Below are 15,986 nucleotides of genomic sequence, written 5' to 3'. Positions count from 1 at the left end.
GTCACCTTCAGTGTCTGAATCAGAGCCCGTTCTTGGCTGCACTGTCATTTCTTTAACCAATACCCTATCAACGACCTTTTCACATCACTTACTGTTTTTCATTTTGTAAAAACTGCAACATCAGTTGTAAAAACACTTTTGAACACTTTGAAAAGTTGTTTCTTTAGAACAACTTTGCCTCCCCACCAACACCAAGGAGGGGGTAAAAAACTCTTGCTACTAACAATAGATATTCTGGCTTTTGGTAATGATGTCACTTCCTCGATTGATCACTAGGTTAGTTATCACTTCCCTGATGGTAAGGAGGAGACTACAGGCAGTTCAGAGGCCACATTTTGGATGTCATTCTTCTGCTTGTGAGAAATTGAGCACTGTGCTCTGTGAGTGTCCTGTTTCAGTACAAGGAACTTTTGAAAACAGTGATAGATATGCCATAATATATGTTTAGTGATAGTTATTAAGTGTTTTTCATTGTATTTTCCCCATCTTACTATTTTAAACATTATAGAGAGATCATGAAAGTTATTGCAGCAGCAAATAATCTCATAGTTTTCTAAGAGCTTTCTAAATTTTACCTTATTTAACCATTAATGTATGTACCATGAATGAAATAGGAATCTTATTTTGTACTGATATGTTTGTATTAGAGACATGTGGTTTGATGTAAGAAGACTAGTAGAGTCCAAAGACCTGGCGAAAAGGCTGCAGCTTACTCATATTTTTATAACTTTTTCCTTTCCAGAATCACTATAGCTAATGAGTTAATTAATGTTTGTAGAAGTGCTTAATACAGTTGTCAATAGGTGTAATTCTTATAATTGCCTATTAAAATGTTAGAAGGTAGCATATTCTCAAGGAAAAACTTTTTGTATAAAATTAGTCTATACAGAGTTAAGGCTCTTACTGTGAAGTAGATGTATAGGCGGTATCAGATGCAGTGTTTATAAACCTAGCAAGTGGTGTTGTTTATTGAATTATAGTTGATTAACAATATTTTGTTAGTTTCAGATATACAGCACAGTGATTCAGATATATATATATATGTATATGTGTGCGTGTATATTATATAAATAGGGCTTCCCTGCTGGCTCAGACTGTAAAGAATATGCCTGCAATGCAGGAGACCTGGGTTCAATCTTTGGGTTGGGAAGATCCCCTGGAGAAGGTGGAGAAGGCAATGGCACCCCACTCCAGTACTTTTGCCTGGAAAATCCCATGGGCGGAGGAGCCTGGTAGGCTGCAGACCGTGGTAGGCTGCAGACACGACTGAGCGACTTCCCTTTCACTTTTCACTTTCATGCATTGGAGAAGGCAATGGCAACCCACTCCAGTGTTCTTGCCTGGAGAATCCCAGGGACGGGGGAGCCTGGCAGGCTATAGTCTATGGGGTCGCACAGAGTCGGGCACAACTGAAGTGACTTAGCAGCAGCAGCAGCAGCCTGGAGAAGGAAACGGCTACCCACCGCAGTATTCTCGTCTGGGAAATCCCATGGACAGAGGAGCCTGGCAGGCTATAGTCTATGGGGTCGCACAGAGTCGGGCACGACTGAAGTGACTTAGCAGCAGCATCAGCAGCAGCCTGGAGAAGGAAATGGCTACCCACCCCAGTATTCTCATCTGGGAAATTCCATGGACAGAGGAGCCTGGCAGGCTATAGTCTATGGGGTCGCAGAGGGTCGGACATGACTGAGTGACTAATACACATACGCACTCACACACACGCTCACACATACACACATTCCGTTTCAGACTCTTCTTGCAGAATACCTTATGTTGTACAGTAGCTCTCTGTTGGCTATTTTACATCTACTAGCGTGTATAAGTTAATCCCAACATCCTAATTTATCCCTTCCCCTATCCCGCTTTCCCCTGTGGTCACCACAAGTTTGTTTTCTGTGTCTATGAGTCTCTTTCTGTTGTGTGAATAAGTTCATTTTAGATTCTACATATAAGCAGTATGATATAATACTTGTCTTTGTCTGACTTATATCACTTAGGGTGATAACGTCTAGGTCCATCCCTGTTGCTGCAAATAACATTATTTCATTCTTTTTTATGGCTTACTAGTTTTCCATTATATAAATATTCCACATCAGATGCAATTTTTAAGTGTAATCAGATCTATGAATTGTTTATTTTAAGCCTTCTGGGTTTGTTGTAGTTCAGAGAGAAGCCTTTCCAGTTCTGAGCTTTTTGAAAAGTCTGTTGGGATTTCTTTTTGTCCTCCATTAAATTCATTGTCCTCCATTAAATTTTTGAACCTTTGGGAATTTATGCTTGTATAAAGTCTGAGGATTGTATTGAACCTTATTTTTTCCTGTTGGAGACACACTTGGTACAGTCTTTTCATTAAATAAACATAGAGGTTAGTCTTTCATTTCAGAGGAAATCATGAAATGTCACTTTATTGAGTACTAGCTAAAAGTCTCCTTTGTTTCACTTAGGTTTCTGTTAGTTGTGAAAAAGCAAAAGCCCTGTTGCGCAAAAACCACATGCTGCAGGATGAACTTGCCACACTGAGATTGGAAAGAGATGCCCTGAAAAATCAGCACCAGGAAAAGGAAGAGAACTATTTTGAGGACATTGAAATTCTCACAGTAAAGAATGATGATCTTCGAAAGGCAGTAAAACTGAGTGAGGAAACATTAACAAAGACTATATCCCACTATACAGGCCAGCTTAGTGCTCTGACAGCTGAGAATACAGCGCTAAACTCTGAGCTGGAGAATGAAAAAGAAAACAAACGAAGACTGGAAACGGAAGTGGAATCCTGCCGTTCTAGACTGGCTGCTGCCTTACACGGTCATAATCAAGGTCAGACATCAAGAAGAGACCCGGAACTTGCCTTCCAGAGAGCGAGAGACGAGTGGTTACGCTTGCAGGACAAAATGAAGTCCGACGTGGCTAATCTAAGAGAGAACAGCGAGACCCTGTCCCAGCAGCTATCTGCAGTGGAAAGTAAATCCAATAAGCTGAAAATCAAGCTGCAGCACGCGAGCGATGCTCTGAGAGAAAAGACTTTGATGTTAGAACATGTCCAGAGAGACCTAAGCCAAGTGGAGTGTCAAACGCAGGAAATTGCACACAAGTATCAGAACGAACAAGGCAAAGTGAATACATACCTTGGAAAGCAGGAATCCTTAGAGGAGAGATTATCTCAACTCCAGAGTGAAAACATGTTGCTCCGACAGCAACTGGACGATGCACGGAACAGAGTCGACAGTAAAGAGAAGACGGTCATTAGCATCCAAGACCAGTTTCAGCAGATCGTGAGAAAACTTCAGGCCGAACGTGAGAAACAAGGTCTGATGCTGGAGGAACGAAACAAGGAGTTGGTCAAAGAATGTAATCATTTAAAAGAGAGAATGTATCAGTACGAAAATGAGAAAGCAGAAGGAGAAGTGAGTATCCAGGAGAAGTATCTCAGACTTCCTGAAAGAAAGTTCAAAGTGATTCTTGATTCTGGCTGAATGTTGAATCTAGTTGAATATAAAAAATACACAGGCTGTGAATCTATGGTCTCTAAACCAGCCTAAAAGTATACCTTGTATCCAGCAAATAAAAATTAGACAAAAGAAATCCTTTACTTTGAGTAGGGACATCATGTTGTTATGAAATGTTAAGAGATTTAGTTCTAAATTGTTAACATAGACAGGTACTAGTAATTTACTCTTTATTAAGGTAATAATTTTATTACTCTTTATTAAGGTAATAATTTTAATCTTTATGTTACCACATTTCAGTATCATGGTGAAACAGATAAATGAAATGCCCAAACCTGAAATGAATATTTCGAAATGAAGCTTCAGTTACCTGGATTATCTTGATAGTCAATTCCAGGTTTCCCAGAGCCTGTATTTTATATATCATACTTTGGCTTCATAGCTTGTCATAGCTTTTTGTTATATTTGTTGGTACAATTTTATTTTTATTCATGTCAATTTGAGTTAATATGGGAAACATTTTAGCCTTGAATCATTTATTCTTAAAGCCTCTCAACTCTTCAAATGCATCTACTTATCATTAAATCATAATTTGGGACTCAGGTGGTGAGCTTTAGCAAAACTTCTTGATTTAATCTTTCCACTGCTATTTATGATTTACTTTTGGAGAAGGAAATGGCAACCCACTCCAGTATTCTTGCCTGGAGAATCCCATGGACGGAGGAGCCCGGTGGGCTACAGTCCATGAGGTTGCAAAGAGTTGGACACGACTGAGCGACTTCACTCACCCACTTTAACATTTTTACAAGCAATTTGCTCATAATTCTCATTTTAAGTATCAATTACTATCATTTGAATACAAGCTTATCCTCTAAAAATGAAAGATGGCAGGATTTGTGAGCAGCAGGAATGGAGTGAGTCAGGGAGAGGCTTGTAGGAGCTGCGGTCTGGAGGCAGGTGGAGGCCAGGTTATTGAGGCTCCTCGAAGGCCATGGGAGCAACCTCATGTTTTAAGTTGCATTTTTCTTTTATATTGGAATATGGTTGATTTACAATTTTGTGTTAGTTTCAGATGTACAGGAAATTGCTTCAGTTATACACATATCCATTCTTTTTCAGTTCCTTTTCCCAGATAGGTGACTACAGAGTATTGAGTAGAGTTCCTTGGGCTTTCTAGTAGGTCCTTATGGTTAGCCAAGGGCAAAGGTGGGGAGGAGAGATAAATTAGGAGTTTGGGATTAACATAGACATACTACTAGATATAAAAGAGATAAGCAACAAGGGAATGGCCCCATTTTTCTGCTGAGGTAGGAATCTGTTGGAAAGATCTGAGCACTGGTTGGAATATGTGAAGATCTCTGAGTTAATCAAAGCTTCTAATAAAAAAGGAAAGGAAAATGTTTCCACAGTGTGGAATTTTCCACCACTTGTGCCACCTACACACTCGTTTCTTTCTGGACGTGAGATGGTGAAGCTCTGCAGATTTATTAGGAGGGGCAGGGCGTGGACAGTTCGGCCGAATCCTTTGAGTAACTTAATATCAGGAAGGCTGGAGGGTGGCCCCTTCTGTGTCTGTAACCAGATTCAGTGAGGAGGAAAAAGAAGGTGAGTTGCTGTATGTGGCGATAGTTTTCAAAGTCCATATGTTGGAGTTATCTGTTATTAACATAACATAATAGTAAAGTGATTTGATAAACTCAGTGACAGAGCATCTTATTAGGCAGCTGTGAGACAACTTCAACAAGAACTGGCTGACATTGTAAGAAAGCAGGCTATGTCGGAGGCTTCACTGAGGGTCACGTCATGTTGTTGTGCCAAGTTAGAAGCTGAGGCACAGGATTTGAAGAACAGTTGTAAACTACTACAACTACGTCGACTCACAAGTCAGGTATGTATGAAACTGAACGTGTTAACAGTTAATGTGTAGGATAAAGTGTTTTAGGACACTCATTTTCACAGTCAGCTTTTTTCTGTATTTTTGTTACAAGTAACTTACTGCAATTTTCTTATCTTTATAGTGCACTCGTTTCCTTAAACTCTGACTTTCATCCTGCCATTTGCGTTCTATTATTTTTTCTTATTATTTACTCTTAGGAAAGTTGAGAATTGTGCCTCATTATACACACAAGTTGAGAGCCTTTTTTTTCTTTGAAACAATCCTTTTTTAAGTGATAACTGTATTACCATGATGAGGCAAGCCAGATTAAAACCAGAAATAATATTAATGGAATGTTCAGAATATTATCATTTCTCATCTTTCCTTTTGTTAATGGCTGTAGAGTTCTGTGTGTATTTATTTCATGGATTTCAGAATAACTTGTGCAGAAAGGGTATTATACAAACCAGTTGAAGTTTAAGCATTGCCTTCTTTCCTTTTCATTTTAAGTATATAGTAAAAGCATGGAGGTACTCAGATGGTGTAGAATAGGTACATCCAAACTAGAGAATTAAGAAGATTATCTGGATCCTGCCATTGGATTTTTTTAAAAAGCTATTGAGATATAATTGACGTATCATAGAATTCACCCACTCAACATGTGTAGTTCAGTATCTCTTAGTCTAGAGAGGTATAACCAGTGACTACAGTCAATTTTAGAGCATTTCCATCACCCCCTAAAAGAAACCCTGCATCCCTTAGCCACCACCCATGGCCTCCCGTCTCCCTCCGCCCCAGGCAGCCCCCAGTCTAATATCTGTCTCTGTAGACATGCCTGTCCTCAGTATTTTATATAAATGGAATCATGCAGTATGCTCCTTTGGGATTAGCTTTTCTCATTTGACATCATGTTTTCACCGTTCATCCATGTGATAACAAGTATCAGTTCTTCCGTTTCTGTGGGTTGTCAACGGTAAGCTAAGCCATGTATCCATCCTCACTAGATGGAGCCCTGGGTTGTTTCCGCTTTGGGACTAATAATAATGCTGTTGTAAACACTGATTTCCAAGATTCTGTGTGCACATGTTTTTATTTCCCTGTGGTTGGATCTTATCCTCAGATTTCTCCTTTTCTTGGCCTTGCTCAGACTGTCCTTCTGTCTTTACAGTTTCTTTTCCTCTTGGGTAGTCCTTCATCATTTCAGACCTGGCGCCCAGTCTCTCCTCCTTCATGGAGCTTTCGTGACTGTCCAGCTCTTGGAGCCTTTTCACATCAGCGCTTGCTACCTAGTCTCTGAGGAACAGTTTAGCCCCTAATTTTACACTGTTGACATTTCTTCCATGAGGGGGAATCTTGGCTAAGTATACATTGGTGTAACGGAATATTTATTGATGTGCACAGCACTTGTCTTGCATAAATGGACAGTAACAAAGGATTACAAGAATGAGGCATTTTTTGTTGTTGCTGTTCAGAAAAATGTGTGGGTCATCTCTGTAAACTGTTAAGAAATGGGATTTCTTTAACTTTGCAAATAATTCTGTTTGGAATGCAATTCAAATTAGCAAAAAGTCTTTGTACTTCAGAAAAAGGCTTATGGGATTAGAATCCATATTTACAAGATTTATTAATTAGAGTCTTCTTCTGGGAGGGATTTATTAACTTAGCCCTAGATACTCAATACAGTATCCCTCAAACTTCTTTAAAATCCTGGGACATTAAGATGGGGGGAGGAGTAAGAGACATTCTACTAAGAGGTGACTTGTAATCATTTTATGAGGAAAGATAGAAAAATATTGTAGAACAATAAAAGAGTGTAAAATCAAGTGCAATTGCTGTGTGACAGAGATGACAGTGAACAATATATGTTCGACTCTGGGTGGTGTGAACATCTTTGCTGATTCTCTGAGTAATCCCTGGTCCTACATTCTACAATACAGATACCATCGTATTTATTTCATCCTGGGTTTGAGTTAGGCTGTGCTCTGTCCACTTCTTCATTAGCAGACAATATCATTTTATTCTTGAAGACTGATGATTTTCCCCGCAGAGCTGGAACCTGCATCTTCAAAATGTCTGCACCTGGATGGAAAAAAATCAAGTTTAACTCCTGTCTATGAAACTAATGCAAAAGAAATGTAAGAAACTAGAGAAGAAAAAGAAGTTGGAGCAGGAAGTAGTGACCCTCGGAGGTCATATAGAAATGGATATGGCAGAACACAGTCAAGTAGAGCAGTATAAACGGGAGACTGAAGAAAGGGCGAGACAGGGTCTTGTAGAGAAATTAAAGGAAGGCAACCTATTCCTGCAGGTTAATTTGTCCATCTGTCATGTGCTTGAATTCACTTTCACTGCACATTACATTTTGGATGTATATAACTTAGGTGTTTCCTCTACCTCCCTTAGAGCAGTTAGTTTTGTAGATTTCTGGAAGGAAGCGGGGACACTTGTTTTCCCTTTGAATATTTCAGTCTCCATCACAGTTATCACTAAATTGACCTTTCTGATTCTCACTAGAGAATCCTTTTACTTATAAGACCAATTGGTAAAAAAACAAGACCATGAGGAAGAAAAGAAAATATTGTGGTTTAGAACTAGTATCATCCTCTTGAATTATTCTTTAAGCTGTCTTGTTCAATTTTTAAAATTTTAAGTTGATCCTCTTATTCTTTGAATTATCAGATTATATAAGTACTACTCTAACAGTGATTCCACTTTAATTTTATAATTCAGATTTAATTCATTTCACAAACTTCCGCATTTTTTTTTCACCTTTGAAATCGCTCTCTGAATCACTGACTCAAAACTAAAGGGAACAAGTAAAATTTTCCAGGTTAATGATTATTTTAAAACTGTTATCTTTTTCAATTTGCCTTAGACGCAAACTGGATCTCAACAGATGGAACTCAGAATTAAACACTTGGAATCTGAACTCTCCAAAATGAAAACTTTGCAAGAAGATTCTAATAAAGCAGAGTTGGAAAAATATAAGCAACTCTACCTAGTAGAATGTGAAGTTAGAAAGTCATTGGAAGATAAATTAGACAAGTAAGTAAAAACACAGAATCACAGAAACTAAATTTAGTTCATTAATTTGACTCTAAAGAATAGTTTTTATAGAGTGGGGTACATGGGATTAGTAGGAAGTGAAAGCTAACTAGATGGTCACTGCTGAGGTCACCTTAAGACAAACTATTGGTACTATATCAAGTTTTTCCACACTATGTAAAGGCATACTTATGAAATAGGGGAAATTAACACATGGGTTAAAGGCAGGAGAAATCACAAAGTGGCTGAAAGTAATATAACGACCTGACTGAGGGGTGTGGAGGATGGAAAGGGCAGATCCCCCCTGCAGTGCCTAGTCCGGGTTTCCCCGCCATCTGAAAGCAGAGCACTCCTAGGAAGCCTTCCATAAGCCAAGGCAGCAGGGACCCAGAGGACACATTCTGCTGGTCAATACATCAAATGAATATGCACAAGGGAAGGTGTTCCCAGTCAGGGTTCAGGGCTGTGGCGACTTGATGCTGAGATGTAGGAGTGGCTTCCGGGGAAGGAGTTCAGTGGGGCCAGTCTCCCTGCTTGGGGAGCGCAATGCCTCTTGCTGTAAAACGTATACTGAACACTGTTTAGAGTTTTGGCTTTTTAAATGAGACCAGAAATTGTCTTCAGTTTTTTTTTTTTTTTTTGAATCATCAAAAACAGGTACTGACATAGGCCCTTCGTAGAAGTGAAGTAACATAAAGTGAACTTTGGAAAAGCAGGGGATGCTTGTAATTCTTTCTGGGGCTGTTTTAGCTCTTTTCAGCCTCACCCTTTGACTTTCTCGTCCTCCCTTGAGATTGTGGCTCTAGGTGATACCTCAGAGCCAAAAACTTAATTTCTCTGAAGTCATGAGTGAAACGTGTGTACAAGGGTGGTGAAAGCAAATGCTTGAAAGTGGCTTTGTGGGATGCGGTGTTTCTTCATCCCTGAACTGTTTCCTGGAGGCAGGTGTGTCCCAGAGGCAGCAGGTGTCACTGTGAGGCCACCTCCCTTTCTCTCTGATGCCCTTTCTCTCCTCTCCCAACTGTGGCTTGTTACTTGAGGAGCCCCAGACACGTGTGTGCTTCTTTAGAGCAAGGTGACAGCTGTCATTGTTTACAGGACGTCTGCTCTGTGCTTTCAGTTTCGTGGGACATTCCATTTACTATATGGCAACTTAACAAATGCAGATAATTTAGGGAAGCATGAATGAAATTGGTGTTTTCCATCTTCCCCAGGACTCATAAGAGGCTGGCAGTGATCAGCACCAAACTTGAGGTGGAGAAGCAGCAGAACAGATCTTTATTCAACACTGTTAGCACGAGGCCAGTCCTGGAGCCCCCTTGTGTTGGAAATTTCAATAATCCTTTAGTGCTCAACACAAATCTTACTCCAAGAGTAGGGTTTTCTACCTCAATTTCATGCCCTTCGAATAACAACATGGAGACTTACTTGACCGAGGTTAGTTCTATTATCTTTTGTTCATTGGGTTTCAGATTTCTCATATGAATGATCCTTGTTTTTAATTTGGTGAACTTCTGAGTTGTTTATTTGACTTATGCACAGTAAGTAAAAACTGTCATTAACTGTTCTAGTCAAGGAAACATTTCATGATTTTTTTGTCCTAGGTCTCTCGTTTTTAAGAGATACTTTTTAAATTTCTTGAAAAGCGGCATTGAAATTCTACTTTAGAAATGAAATCTTATTGCCTAGTAACTGAAAGTATACTTGAAGATGTTTGACTTACTTTCTAATTGATTTCACTTTGGCAGTGGTTCATAATCATTTCCAAGCTTTGCTGCACCCACCGCGGTTTATCTACCCCTAAGCCTAAGTGAGAAGGAGATGGCACCCCACTCCAGTACTCTTGCCTGGAAAATCCCATGGATGGAGGAGCCTGGTGGGCTGCAGTCCATGGGGTCGCGAAGAGTCGGGCACGACTGAGCAACTTCACTTTCACTTTTCACTTTCATGCATTGGAGAAGGAAATGACAACCCACTCCAGTGTTCTTGCCTGGAGAATGCCAGGGACGGGGGAGCCTGGTGGGCTACTATCTATGGGGTTGCACAGAATCGGACACAGCTGAGCGACTTAGCAGTAGCAGCAGCAGCAGACGATAGAGATCTGTTGCGTGTTTTAAATTTTGTTCTAAATAACCCCAAATATGGATAATTCATTGTTGACTGATTTTAATTAACCAGGTTTTATCTGGAGTAAATGAACATCCTTTTAAGGATGAATCTCTTCAGTTTTGGCCTGCTTGATTCAAATAAAGATTTTTTTCCTTCAAGTTCCCTGTCCTGTTTTTAAAAAATATTTATCCTTTCTAAATTAACTATATCAACTGCTGCAAATAGGAGTTTGATATTGATTTATTCTTATTTATGCATTTCAAGCACATAATTTAGTTAGAAAGTAATGTCATGCCACAAGCATTGTTTAATTATATAGAAGGATTTATATATTCATTTTGTCTATGTTATAGTTAAAAATCTATATGTTTTTTCTTAACCTGAGGAAGTAGCTGGCACAGGACTCAGGAAGAATGCCATTGGCTTTGTTACTTCTTTTGTAGAATTAGGAGCTTTGATTAAATCAATGAGTCTCATACCTTATAAAAGTTTTTTCTTCAAAGAAAACAACCTTTCTTCTAAATAAACTTCTGTGTGGAACCATGTTAAAAATGGAGACCAGTATAGAACCGTTTAGCTAGGGTGGCCAGAGCCCCTGCAGCTGTGACTTCTCCGTTCCTCACCCCTGCAGTGACCCCTGCAGGACCTTCCCCTTCTATGGGACGTAGTTCGGAAACTAACACTTATGAGAAAATCCTTCTCGCTAAACATCTTCAGAATTAAATCTTGCTGGCACATTGTTTTCTTGTATATAATTTTCTCACCTTTCTGCGTTTTCGTTAAATGGAAAAGTTTAAAGAAAATCACAGATGTGTTCTCCTTATTACCGTTCGACTCAAACTACTTCCTCCATTTGAACAGGATCCTCACCTAGAAATCAAAATAAAGTCTCGGAAGTACATATTTAGGCCAGGAGCTTTTAGGGGAGAAGATAGTAATCTTGTGGGTCATTCCGAGGATTATGGGTCATTCCCTAATTCTCTGAAATCATGTGTACTTGATAGACTGATATTATTGTACTTTTTATCAGATTAATCTAAATAGCATTCCATATATATGTTCTCTGTTATCTATAAACAGAATAAGTAAGAATTAATTTTTTTATTTATGTGATTTTTTTTTTTCTACTGAGGTAATCTTCAGGTTAGGTCTAGCCTATAAAAGTATCATTTAAAAGTCACATTTAATAAGTTATAAACATATAACTTGTTTGTCTTAAAGATAAATATTTGACTTATTTCAGATGCGGCGGGAGTTGGACAGGAGTATAGCTAGAGAACTAAGAGAAGGTATGTTGCCAAAATGTGTGAATTAAATTTAGACATTGATTTCTGAAACACACTGTAAACAGTAAATGGCATCTCTTTCCATCGTTTGGATAACAGATGCTATGGTAAATATTTTTTTATATACATAGCTAATGAAAAATGTGAAAGCATGAGCAGTCATAGTGAAAAATATCCTTCTGCGTTTACTCATCATGTGGCATAGCTTGAAAAACAGTCTCTGAAGGTCTGTGTATTTCTTTTTACTTCTAGCTGTATCCTTCTTCTACTCCCTCCATCCCTGTGGAGCTGTCTTCCTACCCCCTGACACTATTCTCAGAGAACGTGGCGTTCATCAACTTCTCAAGCGTCTGGTAGTGGTTAAGGCTAGGAAACCCAGACTCAAGCAGTCACGTTTGTGTAGCTGTCACTTGGTGGGTGACTTTAAAATTTCTCTGTCACTAGATACGTCACCAGTTTATGTTTTACCCTCAGGAAATGCTCCAAACACCCACATCAATTTGGGCCCTGCCAAAGTAGTTGGCCTTATCTCTTTACCACCTTACTCTGCCGCTTAGCTCTGCATCTAACCAGCCAGACTGTATAGGATCCCACAGATTCGCTTGCTCACCTCCCATCTTTGTACGTGCTTCTCCCCTCTGTGTCTTGTACTTTTTCCTGTCCTTCAGGTAGCTACATACATATCACCTCCACCAAAAAGCTGGCAGTATTGACACAAAGCTGGCTTCCCCTCCTGAGTGTTCCTTGTGCCGTCTTTTATATCTTAGTATTTGTGACTCTGAATGGAAATTGCCTGTTTGTCTGTTTTTCCAGTTTAGGGCATATCATTTTTCAGGGTGGACTGGGTCACCTTCATCTTGTGATTCCAGTGCTTGTCACAGAACCTTTGCATGAATACATGAGTATTCATCAGTTCACTCAATTGCTTGAGTACATGAATAAAGAATGAGAAAGCCAGGAGCTCTGACACTCAGCCCCACCTGCGACCAGAAGCAGACTGTAAAATTGTAATCTTGGTCAGTATTTTGTGTTGTGTCATCTATAGATATATTTCATTTTTCAGAATACTAGGAAAGGTCTCAGGTTTTTTGTTTGTTTGTTTTTTTGCTAATCTTAGTGAACCCAAGTATTTCAGGTAAAGGATGTAATTCTTTCCTTTTCTTTCAGCTGATGCTCAGTTTGCATCTGATGCCTTTAGAGTGTCTTCTCGAAGATCTACAGATGGGTCAAAAGTGTGTGATGACCTACTTTTGTAAACAGAAGAACAAGATAATACAGATTTGGAAGGAAAAATACATGATTTATAAAGATAAATAGTAAAAGCTTCTCTGCTGGACCATTTCCATGACATTTCGTTGTTTCCCATTAAACATGATGAGAAAATCTTTATTAAAGGAAAATATTTTTGTATTATGTGTGTATGATGAAAATTTATATAGCATTTTAAATGATGTTTCTCTGCATCTAACTTACTTTTTAGCAGATTTAAACATCAGCACTGTTGAGTTTTCCATATTCTAAGTGACAGTGTTAGTCACGCAATTGTGTCAGACTCTGTGCAACCCCATGGACTATAGAGCCCACCAGATTCCTCTGTCCATGTAATTCTCCAGGCAAGAATATTGGAGTGGGGAGCCATTCCCTTCTCCAGGGGATCTTCCAGACCCTGGGATCAAACTCGGGTCACGTGCATTGCAGGTGGATTCTTTACCATTTGTGCCACCAGGGACACCCTTTACAAACTCACATTGAGCCCTAATACCAGCTGTTTAAACAGCACCCAAAGAGCCAGACTTGTCATTAATATTTAGTGGTGTTGACTGATAGCTTTTTTGTATTTTCCAGTTTTTATCACTATGTATAGAGCTAAAGATTTAGATACTGCTGTTAGGCTTCCGTCAATGTTTTGATGTATTACAATTGTTAATAGTGGCATAAAACTTACTATATGTAACTGTAAACACAGATTCATAGGCCTTTCCTCATGGAGAAATAAGATTTGCCTGAGTTTTTTGCCTTTTAAATGAATTAACTTTTTATAATTTTTATTTTTAATTAGAGGTTAATTACTTTACAATATTGTGATGGTTTCTGCCAAACATTGACTTGAATTGGCCATAGGTATGTGTATGGCCCCTCCTTCTTGAACCTCCCTCCCACCTCCCTCCCCATTTCACCCCTCTAGGTTGTCACAAAGCACCAACTTTGGGTTCCCTCCATTATACAGCAAATTCCAAAAAGACACATGTACCCCAGTGTTCACTGCAGCACTACTTACAATAGCTAGGACATGGAAGTAACCTAGATGTCCATCAACCAGATGAATGGATAAAAAAGCTGTATATTATTCAACTATAGAAAGGAATACATTTGAGTCAGTTTTAATTGACTTTTGATTTACTTTTGGAGACAGTGTTAAAATTAGAGAAATTTCCTCTGGATAAATAAGATTTGCCTAAGACTTTTCACCTTATCTTTACCTGTCTACCAATCTATCTATTTTTTGCTTTGCTTTTTGGAAAAAGTCTTGGAAGACTTTTTTTTGGAAAAAGCACCAGCAAACAGACATTATCACAAAACTCCCCTAATTCCCATATATCCTCTTAAGGTAACATTCTTCCTAAATGTTTTTTGTTTCCCATAAGTGCCTCACTCAAGTCACCTGTTATTCAGAAGATGCCTTTTTCTCCTACTCCCTATCATTTATTAAGTAGTATACCAACTCCCAGTAATTCCATAATGCTGAAGAAGCTGACGTTGAACGTTCTTTGAAGACCTACAAGACCTTCTGGAACTAACACCGAAAAAAGATGTCCTTTTCATTGTAGGGTACTGGAATGAAAAAGTAGGAAGTCACAAGATACCTGGAGTAACAAGCAAATTTGGCCTGGGAGTCCAAAATGAAGCAGGGCAAAGGCTAACAGAGTTTTGCCAAGGGAGCGCACTGGTCATAGCAAACACCCTCTTCCACCTACACGAGAAAGGACTCTACACATGGACATCACCAGATGGTCAATACTGAAATCAGATTGATTACATTCTTTGCAGCCATTCAGGTATGATCAAAATCAAATCCTTTATGATTATACAGTAGAAGTGACAAATAGATTTAAGTGATTAGATCCGATAGAGTGCCTAAAGAACTATGGACAGAGGTTCATGACATTGTACAGGAGGCAGTGATCAAGACCATCCCCAAGAGAAAGAAATGCAAAAAGGCAAAATGGTCGTCTGAGGAGGGCTTACAAATAGCTGAGAAAAGAAGAGAAGCTAAAGGCAAAGGAAAAAAGGGAAGATATACCTTCCTCAATTCCAAGTTCCAAAGAATAATAAGGAGAGATAGGAAAGTCTTCCTCAGTGATCAATGCAAAGAAATAGAGGAAAACAATAGAATAGGAAAGACTAGAGATCTCTCCAAGAAAGTTAGAGATACCAAGGGAACATTTTATGCAAAGATGGGAGCAATAAAGGACAGAAATTGTATGGACCTAACAGAAGCAGAAGATATTAAGAAGAGGTGGCAAAAATACACAGAAGAACTGTACAAAAAAGATCTTCATGACCCAGATAACCACAAAGGTGTGATCACTCATCTAGAGCCAGACATCCTGGAATGTGAAATCATGGCCCTAGGAAGCATCACTATGAACAAAGCTAGTGGAGGTGATGAAATTCCAGTTGAGCTATTTCAAATCCTAAAAGATGATGCTATTACAGTGCTGCACTCAATATGTCAGCAAATCTGGAAAACTCAGCAGTGGCCACAGGACTGGAAAAGGTCAGTTTTCATTCCAGTCCCAAAGAAAGGCAATACCAAAGCATGTTTGAACTACTGCACAATTGCACTCATCTCATGCGCTAGCAAAGTAATGCTCAAAATTCTCCAAGCTAGGTTTCAACAGTATGTGAACCTTGAACTTCCAGATGTTCAAGCTGGATTTAGAAAAAGCAGAGCAACAAATTGCCAAGATTCAGTGGATCATCGAAAAATCAAGAGAGTTCCAGAAAAACATCTACTTCTGCTTTATTGACTACACCAAAGCATTTGACTGTGTGGATCACAGCAAACTCTGGAAAATTCTTAAAGAGATGGGAATGCCAGATCACCTGACCTGCATCTAAGAAATCTGTATGCAGGTCAAGAAACAATAACTGGACATGGAACAACAGCCTGGTTCCAAATCGGGAAAGGAGTACATCAAGGCTGTTTATTGTCACCCTGCTTAT

The 15,986-nt window shown here is 39.1% G+C and overlaps 1 protein-coding gene across 1 annotated transcript in view; it reads left to right on the top strand.

Moving 5' to 3' along the window:
* Window positions 1-13,212, top strand: part of LOC138417353 (ankyrin repeat domain-containing protein 26-like) — a 58,254-nt gene extending 45,042 nt beyond the window's left edge. The window contains 7 exon segments of the mRNA XM_069547265.1: window positions 2,445-3,401; window positions 5,164-5,331; window positions 8,195-8,364; window positions 9,579-9,801; window positions 11,717-11,762; window positions 12,927-13,012; window positions 13,014-13,212. Of these exon segments, the coding sequence (XP_069403366.1) occupies window positions 2,445-3,401; window positions 5,164-5,331; window positions 8,195-8,364; window positions 9,579-9,801; window positions 11,717-11,762; window positions 12,927-13,012; window positions 13,014-13,076 (1,713 nt within the window). The 3' untranslated portion in view covers window positions 13,077-13,212.
* Window positions 13,213-15,986: the final 2,774 nt, after the last annotated feature.

This window comes from Ovis canadensis, chromosome 13, assembly GCF_042477335.2.
Source record: "Ovis canadensis isolate MfBH-ARS-UI-01 breed Bighorn chromosome 13, ARS-UI_OviCan_v2, whole genome shotgun sequence".
Lineage (NCBI taxonomy): Eukaryota > Metazoa > Chordata > Mammalia > Artiodactyla > Bovidae > Ovis > Ovis canadensis.
The sequence above is the reverse complement of the archived record's forward strand: the minus strand, read 5'-3'. Positions and strand labels throughout refer to the sequence as shown.